Below are 23,526 nucleotides of genomic sequence, written 5' to 3' on the forward strand. Positions count from 1 at the left end.
TTTTGTGAGACAAAACGTTCAAAAGTTGATTAGCGTTCACTGTTCTCAGGTAAAAGAATGTCTTATAAATGGGAGGTTTTCAAAAGAATGGTGGTGAGAGTTCAGAGTCATTATGTGAAAGGTAAGGCTGGTAGGACAAGGGAACAGTGAGGTTCTAGTCAAGAATAAAAAAGGATCATTGATATAGACAACTGGGTTCAAATAAACCTCTTGAATAGTATAAAGAGTGTAAGGGCATTCTTATGAGGGTGTTCAGGAAAGCAGAGAGGAGATATGAGAAAGCTTTGGCAGATAAGATTTAGGATAATCCAAAAAGATTCCACAAGTACTTTAAGAGCAAAAGAGCAACTAGAGAGACAGTCGGGCTCCTTTAAAGATCAAAGCTGTCATCTTTATGTTGAACCTAGGAGATGGGAGGGATAGTAAATGAATATTTTGCATCAGCTTTTACTATGGAAAAAGAAACAGAGGCTAGAGAACTCCAGGAAATAAGTGTTAATGTTTTCAAAACAGTTCATATTACTGAAGAGGAAGTGCTGGAGGCCTTAGAAAATATAAAGGTGGATAAATCTGGTTCCTGACCAGGACATTGTGGGAAGTTAGGGAGGAAATTGCGGGACACCTTGCAGAAGTTTTGCTATCACCTATAACTATGGATGAGGTGGTGGATGACTGGAGAGTGGCTAATGTTGTACCTTTTGTTTAAGAAGAGATGTAAGGAGAAGCCTGGAAACTATAGACCTGTGAGTCTGAGTTTGGAGGTGAGCAAGATTTTGGAGGTGATTCTGAAAAATAGGATTTGGAGAGGCATGGAATGATTAGAGATTGTCAACATGGTTTTGTGTGGGGGAAATAGTGTCTCTCAAACTGAGTTTTTTTGAGGACTAATGAGGACAGAGTGGTAGATGCCATTTATTTTGACTTTAGTAAAGCCTTTGGCAAGGTTCCTCATGGTAGGTTAATTAGTAACATTAGATCACATGGGATTCAGAGTAGCTAGCCAGTTGGATACAAAATTGGCATAATGGCCGGAGACAGTGTGGCAGTGCATGGTTGTTTTCCTGCACTGGAGGCCTGTTACCAACAGTGTTCCACAGGGACTGGTGCTGAGTACAATTTTGTTTATCATTTTATACAAATAATTTAGATGAGAATACAGAAGGCATGGTTTGTAAGTTTGAAATTTGTACCAAAATTGGTGGTACACCAATTTAAGATTACAAAGATATCTTGATTAGGTCAATAGGCTGAGGAATGACAGTTGGAGTTTAATTTGCATAAATGCGAGATATTGCATTTTGATAGAACAAACAAGGGCAGGATCAGAACATATACAATTAAAAGTAGGGCCTTGGATAATGTTGTAGAACAGAGAGACATCTGGGTTCAGGTACATAATCCTTGAAGTATGCGCCACATATAGACAGGGTGGTTAGGAAGACATTTAACATGTGTACCTTCTTTGCGCAGACCTTTTGAGTATAGGAGTCAAGGCTGTTTAGGTCATTAGTGAAGCCTCTTCTTTGTCCAGTTTTAGTCACCCTGTTGTAGGAGGATATTATTAAACTGGAGAGTTCCGAAGAGATTTACCATGATTTACAAAATGCTGGTGCGGCCACACTTTGAATATTGTGTACAGTTCTGGTCACCCTATTACAGAAAGGATGTGAAAGCATTGGAAAAGATGCAGAGGAGACTTATCAGGATGTTGACTGGCCTGGAGGGAAGGTCTTATGAGAAAAGGCTGAGAGACTTTAGATTAGATTAGATTAGACTTACAGTGTGGAAACAGACCCTTCGGCCCAACAAGTCCACACCGACCCGCCGAAGCGAAACCCACCCATACCCCTACATTACCCCTTACCTAACACTACGGGCAATTTTAGCATGGCCAATTCACCTGACCCGCACATCTTTGGACTGTGGGAGGAAACCGGAGCACCCGGAGGAAACCCACGCAGACACGGGGAGAACGTGCAAACTCCACACAGTCAGTCGCCTGAGTCGGGAATTGAACCCGGGTCTTCAGGCGCTGTGAGGCAGCAGTGCTAACCACTGTGCCACCGTGCCGCCCAGACTTGGGTCTGTTCTCATTGGAAAGAAGGCGGCTAAGGGGGGATTTGATAGAGACATACAAGATGATCGGATTAGATAGGGTAGACAGTGGAAGACTTTTTCCTAGGATGATGACGTCAGCTTGTATGAGGGGGCACAACCTCAAATTGAGGGGTGATAGATGTAAGACAGATGTCAGAGGCAGGTTCTTTACATAGAGAGTGGTAAGGGCATGGAATGCCCTACCTGCGAAGGTAGTCAACTCAGCCACATTAGGGAGATTTAAAAAATCCTTAGATAAGCACATGGATGATTTTGGGGTAGTGTAGGGGGACGAGCTGAGAATAGTTCACAGGTCGGCACAACATCGAGGGCCGAAGGGCCTGTTCTGCACTATATTGTTCTATGTTGTTGGAAATGGAAGGATTGAGTTCTAAGGAGAGACTGGATAAACTGGGACTTTTTTACTGGCGTACAAGAGGTTGAGGGGTAGCCTTATAGGGGTTTGTAAAATTGAGGAGTATTGATTAGGGATAAGACACTTGTCATACACCTTATGTGGGGATTTCAAGAGGAGAGAGCATATTTTGAAATTGAGAGGAAAAAGATTTTAAAAGATGACGGGTATTTTTTTTTTAAGAGTGATCTTTTCATGAAATAAACTTCCAGAGGAAGTAGTGAATGTGGATACAATTACAACTTTTTAAAAATGACATTCCGATCAGTCCATGAATAAGAAATGTTTAGAGAGATGTGGGCTAGAAGCAGGCAGGTGGGATTAGTTTGTTTGTGATTATGATCAGCTTGGACTGAAGGGCCGTGTAACTGTTTTACTCCACCACTGACTTGAGACTAATCAGTCTGTAATTTTCTGGTTCATTCTCTACCACCCCTCTTAAAAAGTGGAACCACGTTAGCCATCCTCCAGTCCCCTGGTACTTCCCCTGTGACCAGAGATGAATTAAAGATTTGTGTCACAACTCCTGCAATTTCCTGCCTCACCTCCCACAGCAGCCTAGGATGCAATTCATCTGGGCCAGAGGATTGTCTCTTTGCAAGCTTGGCAGTGCTCCAATACCTCCCCGTTTCCTGTGTCAAATTGTGTTAGTTCCTCACAGTCCCTTTTCCTGAATTACATAACAAAGTTCTCCTTTTCCAGAGTGAAGACTGAAAAGAATTCACTCAGCTCCCATCCAATATCCTGTGGCTTCAGACATTGGTTGCCCCTTGTTACCTATTGGGCCCTACTCTTTCCCTGGTTAGTCTCTTCCCTTTAATATGTTTGTAAAATATTTTTGGATTCTCCCTAATCCTGTTTACGAGTTCTTTCTCATATTCTCTTTTAGCTCTTCTAATTGTTTTCTTAAGTTCCTTCTTGGACTTTCCATATTCCACTAGGACCGTAACTGAATTTTTCCCTTTGGACTTGCTAAAAGGCCTAATCAACATCTTTATCCAATCCTGAATTGTCCTAAACAGCCAGGGTTCTCTGAACTCATTGCTCCCATATTCCTCTCTAAAGGGTACATGTTGCACATGAACTCTCCCCAGCTCCTTTTTGAATGCCCCTGTTGCTTTGCTGTAGACTTACTCTCAAGGGACTGTTCACAGTCTCCTGTGGCCAGATCCTCCTTTATTTTAATAAAATCTACCCTCATCCTCCCTAATCCAAAACTCTTTTCTGCGGGCCATCTTTTTCCTTGTCCAGAACAAATTTGAACTATTGTGTTATGGTCACGATTGCCTAAATGGTTGATACAGTTTTAATTTTATTTATTATTATCACATGTACCTAAGTATAGTGAAAACCTTCATTTTGCATGCAGTACAGGCATAACGTTACATATAAGGAAATACAGCTCATTGGTTTATTACACAGAGTGAGGCATACAAACTTACAGCTGCACAAAAGTAAGACCAACATTGGATTTGAAATTTGAGAGGTCTGTCCAGTCTCAAAACAGCAAGGAAAAAGCTGTTCTTCACTGCTACATTGAACACTTGTCTAGCTTCTTTGCTCAGTACCAGATCCAGGACTGCGTGTTCCCTTTTTTTTTGTGGGCCTTCTATGTATTGATACAAAAAACACCCCTGGATACTTTCAAGAAATTGGCTATCTAATCCCTGAACACTATGACAATCCCAATTTATGTTGGGAAAGTTGAAATCCCCTACTATATTTACCTGGTTATAACTCTTACACACCCCTGAACTGCCTACACGTTTGCTCACCTATTTCCTGCTGACTCTTAATCCATATTCAGTGGTTAGCACTGTTGCCTCACAGCACCAGGGTCCCAGGTTCTATTCCAGCCTTGGGGAACTGTCTGTGTGGAGTTTGCACATTCTCCCCGTGTCTGCGTGGGTTTCCTCCGGGTGCTCTGGTTTCCTCCCACAGTCCAAAGATGTGCAGGTTAGGTGAATCGGCCATGCTAAATTGCCCATAGTGTTAGGTGCATTAGTCAGAGGGAAGTGGAGCCCTTCATTCCTGAAGAAGGGCTCATACCTGAAACATCGATTCTCCTGCTCCTTGGATGCTGCCTGACCTGCTGCACTTTTCCAGCAACACGTTTTCAGCTCTGATCTCGAGCATCTGCAGTCCTCACTTTCTCTCGGGGTCTGGGTGGGTTACTCTTCGGAGGGTTGGTGTGGACTGGTTGGGCCGAAGGGAAAAGTGAGGACTGCAGATGCTGGAGACTAGAGTTGAAAAATGTGGTGCTGGAAAAACACAGCAGGCCAGGCAGCATCTGAGGAGCAGTAGAATCTACGTTTCCTGAAGAAGGGCTTATGCCCGAAACGTCGATTCTCCTGCTTCTCGGATGCTGCCTGGCCTGCTGTGTTTTTCCAGCACCACATTTTTCAACTCTGGTTTGGCCGAAGGGCCTGCTTCCACACTGTAGGTAATCTAAAATAAAATACACTCCCAGTAAAGTACCTGCTCCTTTAACATTCTGAAATTCTACCCGAAAGCCTCGTTTGATTGATTGATTGATTCCACACTGACCCTTTGAAGAGCATCCCACCCACCCTATCCCTGCATCCCTGCATCCCTGCATCCCTGCATATCATATGGCTTATCCACCCAAGCTATGCATCCATGGACACTATGGGCAATTTAACATGACCAATCCGGCCCATCTGTGGAATGTGGAAGGAAACTGGTGCACCTGGAGGAAACATAGAGATACAGGGAGAACGGGCAAAATCCACGCAGAGGTGGAGTCGCTTGATGTAGGAATCAAAGCCAGGTCCCTGGCGCTGAGAGGTAGCAGTGGTCGCCACTGTGCCCCTCCTTAATGCTGCACCAGCACCTTTTTCACACCCTCCTCATCTTGCCTAAAGATCATTGTAACGTTGAGTTGCAGGTCCAACCCTTCAACCATGCTTCTGTGATGGCAACAATATCATGAGTGTGTCAATTCGTGCCATTAACTCATCAGTCTTGCCTATTACACTTCTAGCATTAAAGACCGTCCAGCCTTGCCTTACTCTCTCAACACACAACACAGCTGAATTCATTCTGACTTGCTTCCTTTGCTGTATATAGAACAGTACAGCACAGTACAGGCACTTTGGCCCTCTGTTGTCCTACCTAGAGTAGGATACCTTTTATCCTACTCTAAGAACAAACTAATCTATGTGCCCTTCATTTTACTATCATCCGTGCTTATCCAAGAGTCACTTAAATGTCCCTAATGTATCTGACTGCACTATCACTGCTGGCAGTTCATTCCACGCACCCACCACTCTCTAAAGAACCCACCTTTCTCATCTCACCATAACTTTCCTTCAATTACCTTTAAAATTATGACCCCTCGTGATAGCCATTTCCACCCTGGGAAAATGTTTCTGGCTATCCGCTCTATCTGTGCCTCTCATCATCTTGCACGTAGCTTTCAAGTCACCTCTCGTCCTTCTTCACTCCAGTGAGAACAACCCTAGATTTCTTAAATTTTCTTCCTCCATTCCAGGCAGCATCCTTGTAAATCTCTTCTGTACCCTCTCTAAAGCTTCCACCTCCTTCTATTAAAGAGGAAAATGGAACTGAACACAATATTCCAAGTGTGGGCTTTATACAGCTGCAACATAACCTCGTTCTTAAACTCAATCCCCGCTAATGAAAGCCAACACACCATACGCCGCCTTAACAACCCGATCAACTTGGGTGGCAGCTTTGAGGGATCTATGGACATGGACCACAAAATCCCCCTGTTCCTCCACACTGCTAAGAATCCTGCCTTTAACCCTGTAATCTGCATTCAAGTTCCACCTTCCAAACTCCATCTGCCACTTATTAGCCCAGTGCTGCATTCTGTCAATGTCCCGTTGAAACATACAACAACCCTCCACGCTGTCCACAACTCCACCAACCTTTATGTTGTTGGCAAACTAATTAACCCACCCTTTTTCTTCCTCATCTAAGTCATTTATAAAAATCACGGGAAAAAAGAGGTCCCAGAACAGTTTGCTAGAGAACACCACTGGTCACCGAGCTCCAGGCTGAATACATTCTGTTTGCTACCACCCTCTGTTTTCTATGGGACTGCCTGTTCTGTATCCAAATAGCCAAATTTCCAAGTATTCCATACCTCCTTACCTTCTGAATGAGACTACCATGGGGATCTTTATCAAATGCCATGATAAAATCTATATACACCACATCCACCGTTCTACCTTCATCAATGTGTATTGTCACATCTTCAAAGAATTCAATAATTCTTGACCTGCCCCTCTCAAAGCCATGCTGACAATCTCTGATCAAAATATGTTTTTCCAAATAATCATAAATCCTGTCTCTCGGAATCCTCTCCAATAATTTGGCCACCGCTGATGTAAGACTGACTAGTCTGTAATTCCCAGGGTTCTCCCTATTTACTTCTTTGAACAAGGGAATAACATTTGCCACCCTCCAACCACCTGGTACTACTCCAATCTGTTATGGACGAGGAACATTCTTAAGCAGGCAGCTCAGACCATAACTTTGCAATTTATTTCAGTAAGTGGGCAATGAAAATTACCCAGAGTAAGTTAGCGAGGTTGACTACTAGATTTTAAAACCGACAAATTTATTCTCAAAATTACACAATGAAACAAAGAATAAAATAAAGAACCCCTACAGAACTCCAGTCTATTGAAACTAGACTTAATTATGCTGTTTTCAATATACGCAACAGTCCCAATAATCAAACTCCCTTTAGAACCCGGTATAAATGCTTACAGGTTGAAGTTGAAGGGCAGAAAGAGAGTTTCCACACAGCTCACTGAACTCCTCACCGTTTTAAGACTGAACTAAACTGCTCAGCTCAGCTAGAGAGCTGACCACTCTCCTTCCTTTTATACAGGCTGCTTCTAAAACATGACCACTTTGGCCCCAGAGTCTCATCTGTTTACATATAAACAAAAGGCCTCTCAAAAAACCTTTTCATCTCTGTACCAAACCAGACTGATCGGAGCCTGGCCTGATATTTTGCCCTTTTGGAAAAAAAGTCAACGACAGCGTATCCTTGAGCCAAGGAACAGCTTTAGGAAAAAAAAGCTTTGTGACATTGGGAATGTGAAATATACAAAATGTGCTGACAATATTTATCACTTTAGATCCTTGACCAGTCATCACTTAAGTAGTTTTTTCTCATCCTCCATTTCTTCCTTCCTGTCTCTTCCATCCCATAATTGCGTCTTTCTATAGTTTTCCCCCTGGCGGTTTTGATAAATCAGGCAAAGCTCATGCAAGTAAATAATTTATACAAGCTGTGCAAAAAGACTTTCGAGACTGCTTGGGAAGAGACATTCCTTTATTTTTTCCAAATTATTGAGTGACTTTACCTCTACCAAGGGTGTGTTTGTATTTGTTTTGTTTATGAATCAGCTTTTTACCTTCTCAGAAACTTATAATTCAACCATATACTTTATTCAAGGTTCCATATTTGAATAATTAGAAGTGAATTATTTTGCTTGTCTTTATTGCACCTTTTTCCTTGTATTTTTCCTCCAATGGCAAGGCCAGCATTAATGCCAATCCCTACTTGTTGCCCTTCAACTTAAAAGTTTTGCAAGACCGTTTTGGAGGGCAGTTGGAAATCAAATTGATGTGGGTCTGGAGTCATATATATTTCATTTCCATCAGCTACCTTTGTACCCAGATCATTAGCTTAAGGTCTCCGGATTAGTTTAGGCCCAATGATGTACACCATCCCAGAGAAGTGACAGTTTAATGTAGCAACAACAAAGTGCCTTTGAAGATCTGCTTATTTTTGACAAACTGGGAGCCATGTGCAAATAGGATTTAAAAAAAAAACACACTCTCAAAAACTTGAGAGAGAATTGATTTCAGGTTTATGTAGCATTAGCCTACCTGAATATCTACACCTGAACCATATTGGGCTAATGTTCTAGTGAACTACATAGCTACAGAAGTGGTGAGGGTTGAAAACTAAATGGGTAAGGGATCAAACTGGGGAAGTTGTGGTAAATCGGAGTAAGAGAATGGTGTATATAGATACTCTCTTTTTATGAAGCGGCTAGCAAGTGTAGTTTCACAGCTGTCAGAATGAGAAATTGTACAAGGGCTCTGGAGATCAGGTTTGCTGAAACAACAAACAAGCAGTGCAGTTTCACAGCTGATGTGGGAGGTCTAATATCCATCTTCAACTGCCTTTGCAGAAGTATCAGTGATTTCAAAAAACATCACTGCCTGAAACTACAGGAGTACCTGTATCTTTGGTTTTGAGCCAGATCAGCTGTGTTTGATTTTAAGCTTTATAAAACTTCTAAATTTTCTTTTTGTAAATCTGTAATAGTGAGTAAGGTGGAGGCATTGTTTTTATTATGTTTATACTGAGATCTGTCTCTTCATTGACTTTCAATATTAAGGATTGACACTGAGTTATCCCAGAGTGATGTTTTTGAGTAGTAAGACTGTGCTAATGCTGAGTTTTTGAGCATAGTGTGTTATGTTTTTTTAGTAATTTCTGGCTGTGTAGATTGGTAAAGGGGCAGAAATGGCTTGTGGTAGGGTGATGTGCTCTTCCTGTCAAATCTGAAAGAATTTGAATGTTTCTGGAAGCTATGTCTGCAGGTAGTGTGTTTACTCGCGAATTCCATCAGACTGCATGGATTGGTTGGAGCAGCATTTGGATGTAACGTGGAGTTTACAAGAGCAAGGGGTGTAGTGGGTGGTAGTTTCAGGAAGGTAGCTGGTTGACTGCTAGGAATAGTAGGTGAGGTAGCCAGGTAGCCACAGGAGACTCCTGCGCTATCCTCACTTCAAACAGGTATGCCATTTTGAATACACTAGGGATGGGGGATAGCTCCTTGGGAGTATAGCACTGACAGCCAGATTTCAGATACTGTGACTGGCTCTACTGTAGTAATGGTATGTCAGGTTCCAAGCGATTCATTGTAATAGGGGACATTCTCTCATCTGGGGCACAGACAGATGTTTCTGCTCATGTCAGCAAGACATCAGGATGGTGTGTTGCGTCCCTGGTGCCAGTGTTAAGGCTCTTTCGGAGAGGGTGCAGAGTATTTTGAAAGGACAGAGTGACTGACAGGAGGTGGTTATGCATGTTGATACCAACAACATGGGTAGGGAAAGGGCGAACAAAGAAAACTAGGCGCGTGGTTTAAAAAAATAGGTCCTCAAGAGTAGTAAAATTTGTGCCACCTGCCAGTGAGAAGATAGAGCAGATGGCTAAGGAGCTGGTGCAGGGGGCAAGATTTCACATTTTTGGACCATTGGGATCTCCTCAGTGGTAGAAATGACCTGTATAAAAGAGATGACTTCCACCTGAATTGGAAGGGAACCAATATCTTTGCAGGGAACTTTCTAGTGCTACTTGGGAGGCTTTAACCTAGCAAGGAGCAAAAGCAATAATGTGAAAAAGAGAAAAGGCTGAGGCTGGTACAGTAGCTAAGAGGAGCGACTCAAGTAGTCAAGGCAGATAAGAGCTTGGCAGAGAATGAGGTAAGACTGATGAATTAAACTGTCTTAACTTCAGTGCAAGAGGTCTGACTGGTAACGAGATGAACTTAGGGCATTGTTGGAAACATGGGACTGGGATGTCATAGCTGTTACAGAAATGTGGCTCAGGGTGGGCAGGACTGGCACCTTAATGTTCCAGGGTATATAGGAAAGATAGGAAGGGTGGCAAGACAGGAGTGGGAGTGGCATTTTTGGTTAGACGTAACATTGCAGCTCTGTTTGGAGATCTTCCATTGAAGTTATATGGGTAGAACTGAGAAATAAAGGGATGATTGCCTTGTTGGGATTGTATTATAGATACCCAATAGTGAACACGAAATTGAGAGCCCAAATGTGTCAGGAGCTCTTCTCTCTGTAAGAATAACAGGCTTGTAAAGATAGGGGATTTTAACTTTCCAAACGTAAACTGGTGCTCTCTTTGTGTGAAGGGCTTGGATGGAGCAGAATTTAGTGTGTACCCAAGGAAACTTTCTTATTCCATGTGTGGATATACCTACTAGAGATTGTCTGTTGGGAATTAAGTGACTGAGGTGTAAGTGAGGGAGCACTTTGGGGCAAATGATCATAATTATATTGTTTTAAAATAGTGATGGAAAAGGATAGACCTGATCAAAAGTTGAAGTTCTTAATTGAAATAAGGCCATTTTTGACACTGTTAGGCAGGAATTTTCAAAAGCTGATTGGGGGAGGCCATTCACAGGTAAAGGAATGGTTGGGAAGTGCAATTCCTTTAAAATGAGATAGTATGTCCCTGTTAGTGTGAAGGGCAAGGCTGGTAAGTGTTGGGAATGCTGGATGACTAGGCTCTGGCCAAGAAAAAGAAGGAGGCATATGTTGGGGACAGACAGCTGGGATTGAATGAATGCCTAGAAAAGTATGAAGGCAGTAGGTGTATACTTAAGAGGGAAATCAGGAGGGCAAACAGGGGACATGAGGTAGCTTTGGCAAATAGGGTTAAGGAGAATTCGAAGAGATGCTGCAAGTAAATTAAAGCAAAAGAATAGGGAGAGATTAGGGCCCCTTAAAGATCAATATGGCCATATATATGTGAAACCACAGAAGTTAGGTGAGATACTGAACAAATATTTCCTGTCCGTATTCACTGTGGTGAAGAACGTGGAAGCTGGGGAATTAGCAGAAATAAAAAAAATCTTCGTGTTTATATTACAGAAGAGGAGGTGCTGGAAGTCTTAAAATGCATAAGATTAGATAAATCCCTGGGATTTGATCAGGTGTTTCCCAGAACTTTGTTTGGGAAGTTAAGGAAAAGTTTTATTGGGCCCTTTGCTGAGATAATTGTATCTTTGATAACTAGGGGTAATGTGCCGGAAGACTGGAGGTTTGCTAAAGTGGTACAATTATTTAAGAAAGGCTATAAGGAAAAGCCTGGGGACTAGACCATTGTGCCTTACCTTAGTGATGGATAAGTTGCTGGAGGGGATTCTGAAGGACAGGATTTACATGCATTTGGAAAGGCATTTATTTGTTAAGGAATGTCAGTATGGCTTTCTGCATGGAAAATCATGTCTCATAACTTGATTGACTTTGTTTGAAGAGGTGACAAAGAAGATTGATGAAGGCAGAGCAGTAGATGTTGTTCTTATGGACCTCAGCAAGGCATTTGACAAGGTTCAGTATGGTGACTGGTTAGTAAGGTTAGATGACATGGAATCCAGGGAGAGAGACGCAATTGGATGCAAAATTGGCTTGAAGATAGGAGACAGAGGGTGGTGATAGAGGTTTGTTTTTCGGACTGAAGGCCTATGACCAGCAGTGTGCCACAAGGATCGGTGCTGAGTCCACTGCTTGTCATAATTTATGTAAATGATTTGGATGTGAATATAGGAGGCATGGTTAGAAAGTTTATGGATGACCCCAAAATAGTTGGTGTAGTGGACAATGAAGAGTATTGGAAAGTGCAACGGGACTTACACAGTTAATGGTAGGATTCTAAGGTGTGTTGCAGAGCAAAGAGATCTAGGTTGGCGGGTGCACAGTTCCTTGGAAGTGAAGTCAGAGGTAGATAAAATGGTGAAGAAGGTGCTTAGCATATTTGCTTTCATTTGTCAGTGCATTAACTATAAGAGTCGGAAAGTCATGTGGCTCTACAGGATCATTGGGGACACCTCTAGAGTGCTGTGTACATCTTTGGTCACCCTTCTGTAGGAAGGATGTTGTTAAACTTGAGAAAGTGCAAAAATGATTCACAAGGATGTTGCTGGGACTGGCGGGTTTGAGTTATAAGGAGAGGCTGAACAGACTGGGATGTTTTTCCCTGGAGCTTCGGAGGTTGAGTGACCTTACAGAAGTTTATAGAATCATGAGGGGCATGCATAGGGTAGATAACCAAGATCTCTTTCCTAGATTGAGTAAGTCCAAAACTAGAGGGCATAAGTTTAAGGCGAAATATTTGACAGGACCAGGGATAGGTTTTTCATGCAGAGGGTGGTGCATGTATGGAATGAGCTGCCGGAGGAAGGGATGGAGACAGATACATTACAAGTCATCTGGATGGATATATGAATAGGAAGGGTTTAGAGAGGTACGGGCCAAATGCTGGCAAATGGAACTAGATCAGATTGGGACTGTCTGATCTGCACAGAGGAGTTGGACCCAAAAGTCTTTTTCCGTGCTGCATGACTCTGACTCTATGACTTTATATGGGAATGTAAAACAGACCATAACAGGAAGAAATAGCAATTCTAAGTTTGTTAGTCAACCGTATATTATTTCCCACATGATGATCCAAAATACTGGGTATTGGCAAGTTCCTCCTCTATATACCCATGGAGGAATAATATCCAGAAAGAGTCACTGATGATGGCTGGGAATTATGCTTTTCAATGTCTCCCCAGTTGGATTGATATATTTGGGTAAGAATTGAGTATTCACCACATTGTTCTGGAAATATCAGCTGTAAATCCACTGATGTGTTTATTGTTTGATTTTTCTAGTAGAGATTATGGGGATAGGTGTCAAAGTGTGCTGCTTATGTTTGCTTCCATCCCTGAGGTGGAACTTGTGCTGCAGCATCTTCCAAAAGTAACAAGTCTTCACCTGAACCCTCCTTAGTTGAAGGTGCTCAGTTCATCCATGTTCTTGTCCAACATCTGTTCACCCAGATTGATTGGTATATTTTTTTGAATACTTGTCAGGCCTACTGAATATTTTTTACTTTCTCAATTTCTCTTGAGTCGAAAGCAGACTCCCAAACGTAGAGAGGATGCTGTTTTGAAAAACTCCTGTAAGAATCAGGATGTATAAATGGGGATGAAAATTGAAGATGTATTGGCTCAGGAATGTGTGTATTCTGTAGGTGCATGTGCTGGCACTGAGCGGTGACGAACAGACCTTTGAATATTTGAGTTATGAGTCTACATGAATAGTATGAAGTTTTACTCTTGAAGTGCAGCCACTATTGTGATGTAAAATATGCAGTGGTTAATTTTCACAGACCTACTTACAAGCAGCAATGAAATAAATTGTCATTGGTGATGGTCTGTTTTTGGTAGTGATAGTTGAGGAATAAAGCTTGGCCATGACACAAGAACACTCATCTAAGAGGGCAAGTGAGATGTTTGTTTAGTATCTGTTCAGGAAAATACATTTCTGATATTGCAGAGTTAGCTGTACTACCACAAACATGGAGAGTGCTTGAGAAACTTCCAACTTTTAAGGCAGCAACCATATTTTGAGTGTGATATGACTCTTGAGTACAGGCAGGTGAAATTTAAAAATTTAGACCCCAATAGGTAGTGAATGTTTGGAAACTGAGAGCTGAATCCTTCTCACGGTTTCCTGTTTTTGATTGCAGATATGTGAATGGACATGCCAAGAAACACTATGAAGATGCTCAGATTAATTCGAACAACATTAAAAAGTCGGAGAAGCATGAAAAAGAGAAATTGCAGCATGCGGTTTGTATGGATTGCAGCAGTTACAGCACCTTCTGGTATGTGAAGTAAAATATTAAATCTGTTAATGCAGGGTTTATAATAATATTTCAACCAAAGAACTTGCTATGCTCTTTAATTTAAGTACCTGCTTCATTCTGATCTTCAATGTTGAATAATATTTGCCTTAAGAAACTCAAATAGTTTTGGTGTATGTGTGGGTTTTAACTTGTTGGTATTTAACAGCTTAAAGAAAGATCAAAACAGCGAAACCCTGATTTTTATCCCTTTTTCAAACCTATATTGAAAAAATGCATGGTGATTTTATAGTGCCCCATCCATTCCTGAAACACTTTACAGCCAACAAATGATGAGATTTCTTTTTTCTGGCAATATTGGTTAAAGGAAAAATGTTGACCAATAGACGGTGAGAAATTTCAATCTTCGCATTGAAGTAGAGGACTTTTCGGCACAAACAATTTGTATATACAGCAAGGTTCCCTCAAGCAGTTTAATGAATACCTGACTGGATAATGTTTTTGATTGGGAATGAAGTTTGGCTAGGATGAGAGGAGGATCCCCGTGTTCTCCCCGTGTCTGCGTGGGTTTCCTCCGGGTGCCCCGGTTTCCTCCCACAGTCCAAAGATGTGCGGGTCAGGTGAATTGGCCATGCTAAATTGCCCGTAGTGTTAGGTAAGGGGTATATGTAGGGGTATGGGTGGGTTGCGCTTCGGCAGGTCGGTGTGGACTTACATAGAACATAGAAGGATACAGCGCAGTACAGGCCCTTTGGCCCTCGATGTTGCGCCGACCAAATCCTACCTAACCTATACTAGCCCAATAACTTCCAAATGCCTATCCAATGCCCGCTTAAATGACCATAAAGAAGGAGAGTTCACCACTGATACGGGCAGGGCATTCCATGAACTCACAACCCGCTGTGTGAAGAATCTACCCCTAACATCTGTCCTATACCTACCACCCCTTAATTTAAAGCTATGTCCCCTAGTAACACCTGACTCCATTAGCGGTAAAAGGTTCTTAGTATCTACCCTATCTAAACCCCTAATCATCTTATACACTTCTATCAGATCTCCCCTAAACCTTCTCTTCTCCAATGAGAACAGCCCCAAGTGCCTCAGCCTTTCCTCATAAGATTTTCCTACCATTCCAGGCAACATCCTGGTAAACCTCCTCTGCACTCGTTCTAAAGCTTCCACATCCTTCCTATAGTATGGCGACCAAAACTGCACACAATACTCCAGATGAGGCCTCACCAGAGTCTTATACAACTGCAACATGACCTCAGGACTCCGGAACTCAATTCCTCTGCCAATAAAGCCCAGTACACCATATGCCTTCCTCACAGCACTATTTACCTGGGTGGCAACTTTCAGAGATCTGTGTACATAGACACCAAGATCCCTCTGCTCATCCACACTACCGAGTAGCCTACCATTAGCCCAGTAATCCATCATCTTGTTATTCCTACCAAAGTGAACGACTTCGCACTTAGCTACATTGAATTCCATTTGCCACATTTCCGCCCAGCTCTGCAACTTATCTATATCCTGCTGTAACCTACCACTTCCTTCCTCACTATCCACAACTCCACCGACTTTTGTGTCATCCGCAAACTTGCTTACCCAGCTTTCAAGTCCTTCCTCTAGATCATTTATAAAGATAACAAAAAGCAATGGTCCCAAAACAGATCCTTGTGGTACACCGCTAGTAACTGCGCTCCAAGATGAACATAATCCATCAACTACTACCCTCTGTCTCCTTCCAGCCAGCCAATTCCTAATCCAAACCTCTAATGTATCCTCAATGCCATGCCTCCGAAGTTTTAGCATTAGCCTACCATGGGGAACCTTATCGAACGCCTTACTAAAATCCATATACACAACATCTTCTGCTTTACCCTCATCCACTTCCTTAGTCACCTTCTCAAAGAACTCAATAAGGTTTGTGAGGCACGTCCTGCCCTTCACAAAACCATGCTGGCTATCCCTGATCACGTTATTCCTACCCAGATGTTCATAAATCTTATCCCTTACCATTCTCTCTAAGACTTTGCCCACCACTGAAGTCAGACTCACTGGCCTATAGTTACTAGGGCTATCCCTACTCCCTTTCTTGAACAATGGGACCACATTCGCTATCCTCCAGTCCTCTGGTACTATTCCCGTTGACAATGACTTGTTGGGCCGAAGGGCCTGTTTCCACACTGTAAGTAATCTAATCTAAAAAATTGCTTGCTGCTTCTTGGGTTAACATCTCATCTAAGCAAAACAGCCTTCCCTAATGCTGTCTTTATCTTTGATCATCTTAAACTTTTGTAGCCTTGCAGTTCTCCCATTCCATCACTCTCTGATACTTGTGCATGCACCCTCTTTACTTATTTTTGATTGTACCTTTGTTGTCTAGATGTTATACTCTGAAGTTTTCCTCATTTTAACATCTCTAAATCCCTCTTCTTTGTTCATGCTTTTTATCAGTCATTCAACCCCTTTGGCTTTTCATCTACTTTTGACTACTTTGGTTTGGAATGTTTTTCTGTTAAAAGCGACAAGTAAGTGTAAGTTATGAGTAACAAAGTGATAACTGAAGCATACAGTTTTTATTTTAAATTGAATAAATTCTTAGATTCAGCTGCTGCGTTTCCCTACAACTATTTAACCTTTTTAAAATCATGCACAGATGTAGGCATTGCTGGCTAGGCCAGCATTTATTACCCAGCCATAATTGCCCCAAAAAATGGTTAAGAGTCAACCATATTGCTGTGAGCCTGGAGTCACATGTAGGCCAGACCAGGTAAGGACAGCAGTTTCCGTTAGTAAACCAGATGGTTTTTTTTCCATCGGCAATAATGGTGACCATTAGACTTTGTTATTTGCTATGACAGATACTCAGAATATTACCCAAATCTATGGATGAACAATCTAGCAGTAATACCACTGAGCTATCACAGTCTCTCTCTTTTCAGGAAAAGAATTGAAAATGAAATTTTGAAATAGTATTGTGCAATTATAACACAATGTGGCAATAACTTTATTTGGAAAAGCTGTTGTTTCTGCTAAAAACGTCTGGAAGCACAACTAATAGGACTGGCGGCCTTATCATTAACGATAGTGACCAGCAAGTTAAATGTCTGATTTAGATCCATGAAACTTATGGTTCATCGAGCATTAGCTCATGTCCATAGATACTGCCACACGCACCTCAGTAGTAATCTGCAGCAAAGCACACTTTGTCTGTGATTGATTATTCCAGAGCTTCTGCTAAATTTTGATGTCAATTTTAGTTTCTTCAAATCATTCAGCTCCTTTTGTAGACTGCAACTCTGATCTGTGCTCAGATGATTATCTCAGGACTTTTGAATGTGTTTCTGCAGTGAGAGGCTTTTTTTTCCAACTGAGTACAGTACAGTCCTCGGTGGGGGAGGTTTGTCTACTTCATATTCTCATCCTGTGTCTGAATTATTGTGTTTGCATCTGTCCCATTAACGAAGCTGTGAATGAAGTATTCTTGACTGGCTAGGACAAACAAGATGACCACCCATTTACAGCACTGGAGTAAGCTTCTGTTCCTGCTAGCTGAATTGCTTGACTTAGTATGTGCAACAAAGCTACCATTATGCAGTTTTTCTTTATTGGTGCTGCATATTCTTCTTAAATTACCTCTGGCTTGCATTGCATATGAAATCTCAAAGAGTTTCAATAGTTCTTCCTTTTCCAGAAGTGGATTTCATGTGGTTGTGTATCCTTGCTTATAATGAACTTTTATCAAAAAAACATCTCCAGTCAATGCTGCCATTGTTGTTCTTAGGGACAGTGGCATCTTGTGCGTCCTCTCATTCTCCTTTGTTTTTTTTGGGGGTATTTTGGTTCCCCAACTGTACTGATGAAACAAAGAGTTCAGTATCAGTAGTCTTGATTTCTGCAATTTAACATTCCACAAGATGACACAAGGAAATGTGAATGAAGTCCTAATGTTGGACTTTTGATCACTTATTTCAAAATAGGAAATGCCCTTTTGATGTGGCACCATAGTTGAGACATGATATGTGGAAAAATAAAATGTATTGGCATATGTAACTGTCACTGGGACAAATACAATTGGGATTACACACTTTTAGTGGTAGTTATGTCGGAGCAGACTTGATGGGCTGAAGGGCTGTATGAATCGCTGGAGGTATGAGTGGTTAACTCTGCCATTAGGCAAGATTCCAGATTATGTAAAAACAATGACTGCAAATGCTGGAAACCAGATTCTGGATCAGTGGTGCTGGAAGAGCACAGCAGTTCAGGCAGCATCCAAAGTGCAGTGAAATTGACATTTCGGGCAAAAGCCCTTCATCAGGAAGAAAGGCAGTGAGCTGGAAGCATGGAGAGATGAGCTAGAGGAAGGTGGGGGTAGAGGTAGAGAGAGAGAGAGAGAGACATAGAGAGACATAGAATACAATGGGTGAGTGGGGGAGGAGATGAAGGTGATAGGTCAGGGAGGAGAGGGTGGAGTGGATAGGTGGAAAAGGAGCTAGGCAGGTCGGACAAGTCCGGACAAGTCATGGGGACAGTGCTGAACTGGAAGTTTGAAACTAGGATGAGGTGGGGGAAGGGGAAATGAGGAAGCTGTTGAAGTCCACATTGACGCCCTGGGGTTGAAGTGTTCCGAGGCGGAAGATGAGGCGTTCTTCCTCCAGGCGTCTGGTGGTGAGGGAGCGGCGGTGAAGGAGGCACAGGACCTCCATGTCCTCGGCAGAGTGAGAGAGGGAGTTGAAATGTTGGGCCACGGGGCGGTGTGGTTGATTGGTGCGGGTATCTCGGAGATGTTCCCTAAAACGCTCTGCTGGGGGGTGCCCAGTCTCCCCAGTGTAGAGAAGACCGCATCTGGAGCAATGGATACAATAAATGATATTAGTGGATGTGGAGGTAAAACTTTGATGGATGTGGAAGGCTCCTTTAGGGCCTTGGATAGAGGTGAGGGAGGAGGTGTGGGCACAGGTTTTACAGTTCCTGCGGTGGCAGGGGAAAGTGCCAGGATGGGAGGGTGGGTCGTAGTGGGGCGTGGACCTGACCAGGTAGTCACGGAGGGAACGGTCTTTGCGGAAGGCATAAAGGGGTGGGGAGGGAAATATATCCCTGGTGGTGGGGTCTTTTTGGAGGTGGCGGAAATGTCGGCGGATGATTTGGTTTATGCGAAGGTTGGTAGGGTTTAAGGTGAGCACCAGGGGCATTCTATCCTTGTTACGGTTGGTGGGATGTGGTTTGAAGGCGGAGGTGCGGGATGTGGACGAGATGCGTTGGAGGGCATCTTTAACCACGTGGGAAGGGAAATTGCTGTCTCTAAAGAAGGAGGCCATCTGGTGTGTTCTATGGTGGAACTGGTTCTCCTGGGAGCAGATACGGAGGAATTGGGAATACAGGATGGCATTTTTGCAAGAGATAGGGTGGGAAGAGGTGTAATCCAGGTAGCTGTGGGAGTCGGTGGGTTTGTAAAAAAAATGTTGGTCGTCATTAATAGAGATGGAGAGGTCCAAGAAGGGGAGGGAGGTGTCAGAGATGGTCCAGGTAAATTTAAAGTCAGGGTGGAATGTGTTGGTGAAGTTGATGAATTGCTGAACCTCCTCGCGGGAGCACAAGGTGGCGCCAATGCAGTCATCAATGTAGTGTAGGAAGAGGTGGGGAGTGGTGCCGGTGTAATTATGGAAGATCAAGTGTTCTACGTAGCCAACAAAGTGACAGGCATAGCTGGGGCCCATACGTGTGCCCATGGCTACCCCTTTAGTCTGGAGGAAGTGGGAGGATTCAAAGGAGAAATTGTTAAGGGGGAGGACCAGTTTGGCCAAACGAATGAGTGTGTCGGTGGAAGGGTACTGTTGGGGACGTCTGGAGAGGAAAAAACGGAGGGCTTGGAGGCCCTGGTCATGACGGATGGAGGTGTAGAGGGATTGGATATCCATGATGAAGATGAGGTGTTGAGGGCTGGGGAAACGGAAGTCTTCGTGGAGTTGGAGGGCGTGGGTGGTGTCTCGAACGTATGTGGGGAGTTCCTGAACTAGGGGGGATAGGACAGTGTCGAGATAGGTAGAGATGAGTTCAGTGGGGCAGGAGCATGCTGAGACAATGGGTCGGCCAGGGTGGTCAGGCTTGTGGATCTTGGGAAGGAGGTAGAACCGGGCAGTGAGGGGTTCCTGGGCTATGAGGTTGGAAGCTGTGGGTGGGAGATCTCCTGAGGTGATGAGGTTCTGTATGGTCTGGGAGATGATGGTTTGGTAATGGGGGGTGTAGAGTCATGGTCGAGGAGGCAGTAGGAAGAGGTGTCCTCGAGTTGGCGTTTAGCTTCAGCGGTGTAGAGGTCAGTGCACCAGACTACCACTGCACCCCCTTTATGCGCGGGATTGGAGCAGAGGGATTGGAGGGCTGTGCGTTGGGAGGGTGAGAGGTTGGAGTGGGGGAGGGGGTTAGACAGGTTGAGGCGGTTAATGCCCCGGCGGCAGTTGGAAATGAAGAGGTCGAGGGCAGGTAATAGGCCAGCGCAGGGTGTCCAGGTGGATGCAGTGTGTTGGAGGTGGGCGAAGGGGTCCCCGGAAGGTGGGACAAACAGGAAGACAGCTAACAATCCGCATACATGAACATCAACTAGCCACGAAACGACACGACCAGCTATCCCTAGTAGCCACACACTCAGACAACAAGCAACATGAATTCGACTGGGAAAACACTACTATCATAGGGCAAGCCAGACAGAGAACAGCCAGGGAATTCCTAGAGGCATGGCATTCATCCACAAACTCCATCAACAAACACATTGACCTGGACCCAATATACCAACCACTACAGCGGACAGCTGAAACTGACACCCGGAAGCGGCAAGGACAGACCACTATAAATACCGGAAGAAACATCAAAGAAGCACTTTGCAGGAGGCTCCAGAGCACTGATGATGTCTCCTAGCCAGAGGACGAAACGTTTGCATCAAAAACTTCCAGCTCGGCGAACAGAACCACAACAACAAGCACCCGAGCTACAAATCTTCGCACAAACTTTGAATTGATGACTGCATTGGCGCCACTTCGTGCTCCCGTGAGGAGGTTCAGCAATTCATCAACTTCACCAACACATTCCACCCTGACCTTAATTTACCTGGACCATCTCTGACACCTCCCTCCCCTTCCTGGACCTCTCCATCTCCATTAATGACGACCGACTTGACACTGACATTTTTTACAAACCCACCAACTCCCACAGCTACCTGGATTACACCTCTTCCCACCCTATCTCTTGCAAAAATGCCATCCTGTATTCCCAATTCCTCCGCCTCCGCTGTATCTGCTCCCAGGAGGACCAGTTCCACCATAGAACACACCAGATGGCCTCCTTCTTTAGAGACAGCAATTTCCCTTTCCACGTGGTTAAAGATGCCCTCCAACGCATCTCGTCCACATCCTGCACCTCCGCCCTCAGACCACATCCCACCAACTGTAACAAGGACAGAACGCCCCTGGTGCTCACCTTCCACCCTACCAACCTTCGCATAAACCAAATCATCCGCCGACATTTCCGCCACCTCCAAAAAGACCCCACCACCAGGGATATATTTCCCTCTCCACCCCTTTGTGCCTTCCACAAAGACCGTTCCCTCCGTGACTACCTGGTCAGGTCCATGCCCCACTACGACCCACCCTCCCATCCTGGCACTTTCCCCTGCCACCGCAGGAACAGTAAAACCTGTGCCTCCCTCACCTCTATCCAAGGCCCTAAAGGAGCCTTCCACATCCATCAAAGTTTTACCTCCACATCCACTAATATCATTTATTGTATCCGTTGCTCCCGATGCGGTCTTCTCTACACTGGGGAGACTGGGCGCCTCCTAGCAGAGCGTTTTAGGGAACATCTCCGAGACACCCGCACCAATCAACCACACCGCCCTGTGGCCCAACATTTCAACTCCCTCTCCCACTCTGCCGAGGTCATGGAGGTCCTGTGCCTCCTTCACCGCCGCTCCCTCACCACCAGACGCCTGGAGAAGAACGCCTCATCTTCCGCCTCGGAACACTTCAACCCCAGGGCGTCAATGTGGACTTCAACAGCTTCCTCATTTCCCCTTCCCCCACCTCATCCTAGTTTCAAACTTCCAGTTCAGCACTGTCCCCATGACTTGTCCGGACTTGTCCGACCTGCCTAGCTCCTTTTCCACCTATCCACTTCACCTTCTCCTCCCTGACCTATCACCTTCATCTCCTCCCCCACTCACCCATTGTACTCTATGCTACTGTCTCTCCACCCCCACCTTCCTCTAGCTTATCTCTCCATGCTTTCAGCTCACTGCCTTTATTTCTGATGAAGGGCTTTTGCCCGAAACGTCGATTTCACTGCTCGTTGGATGCTGCCTGAACTGCTGTGCTCTTCCAGCACCACTGATCAAGATTCCAGATTAGATGTGCACCTTATGAATATTCCAATTGGTCTGTGCTGCCACGTATCATTTAGTCAGAGTAAACTGAGCACAGATTAAACCTAACTACATGGTTAATGTTAAGTTAAACATTACTTCATACAAGTGTAATTAGCTTGTAAAACAATCATTTTAAACGAGAAAGTAACATTTCCCTCTAGCATGAATTTGGAGATTTCAGATTTCTCTTGGGAAAATTTCTAGAAAGGCTCATCATTTTACACTAAAATATGCAGTTCATAATTGAATTGTATTTTAGGAATCCTCAGCCAAATATAAATGCATTTTTCTTCTTTCCAATTTCAGGTGATCCTTTAATTTCAATTTAAGTGCTACGAGATCCTACTTTATGGATTTAGTTTGACAAGTTATGTTATTTGCAGTATTGTCTTTTCTGCTACATATAGTTACTGCTAAATACTTAGAATTTTCATTAATAAAATGAATGGAGTAATTTTATGCAGGTTTTATATATAATGATCTATTTCTTTCTATGATCTTGCATCTGTGATCGCTTTAGTCCTGAATTACCTGATTACATTTATGGTGCACTTTGTGCTGATTTAACTGTTTTTTTAAAACAATGCAGAAACCTATATCAAGTGTCCTTGATACTGTTGGCACTTCAGTCTTGAAGCTCTTGTCTCTTCTTGATGTTTAGTCCTTTATTATGCCGGGGCGTGTCAATATCAGAAAGCATTCTTGCTTGGTCCCACTGAAAACCTTGTATGTTTTTGGCAGGTTCCAAAAAGAAAATTTAAGAGTACGGAGTGTGACAGCATAATTTTTGAAGATTGCAGGTCTCATTCACGTGTAATTTCTTAAAAAAAATTTTTAGGAAGATTCGTTTTTGGGAATAGCACAAATGATTGAGGAAATGTTCACACATTTGGCATTAAACCTATCATGATCAGTTGTGCAGGAACTTCCTCAAGAATGAAAGTGCTAAATTCCACTTTTAGTTATGTTGAAAGTTTCTAAGAAAGTCCAGAGCTTTTTGTCCTCCTTTTTCATAATTATTTTCCTCTGTTTACACTTTCAATTGAGATGGCCTTTGGTCACCTTATTGTATTGGAATTATGCTCTCCTGCCAATGGACACAGTAGTATTGACAAGTTGCAATAAAGTAAAGCTAGAAGA

The 23,526-nt window shown here is 43.4% G+C and overlaps 1 protein-coding gene across 2 annotated transcripts in view; it reads left to right on the forward strand.

Annotated features, from left to right (window-relative positions):
- The window catches only part of usp3 (ubiquitin specific peptidase 3), a 215,072-nt gene that overhangs the window by 33,957 nt on the left and 157,589 nt on the right, over positions 1–23,526 (forward strand). For both annotated transcript variants that reach the window (XM_060853656.1, XM_060853655.1), the window contains exon 3: positions 13,851–13,988. In XM_060853656.1, coding sequence (XP_060709639.1) covers positions 13,851–13,988 — 138 coding nt within the window. The remainder of the gene's footprint in view (positions 1–13,850; positions 13,989–23,526) is intronic.

Source organism: Hemiscyllium ocellatum, chromosome 42 (assembly GCF_020745735.1).
Source record: "Hemiscyllium ocellatum isolate sHemOce1 chromosome 42, sHemOce1.pat.X.cur, whole genome shotgun sequence".
Classification (NCBI taxonomy): domain Eukaryota; kingdom Metazoa; phylum Chordata; class Chondrichthyes; order Orectolobiformes; family Hemiscylliidae; genus Hemiscyllium; species Hemiscyllium ocellatum.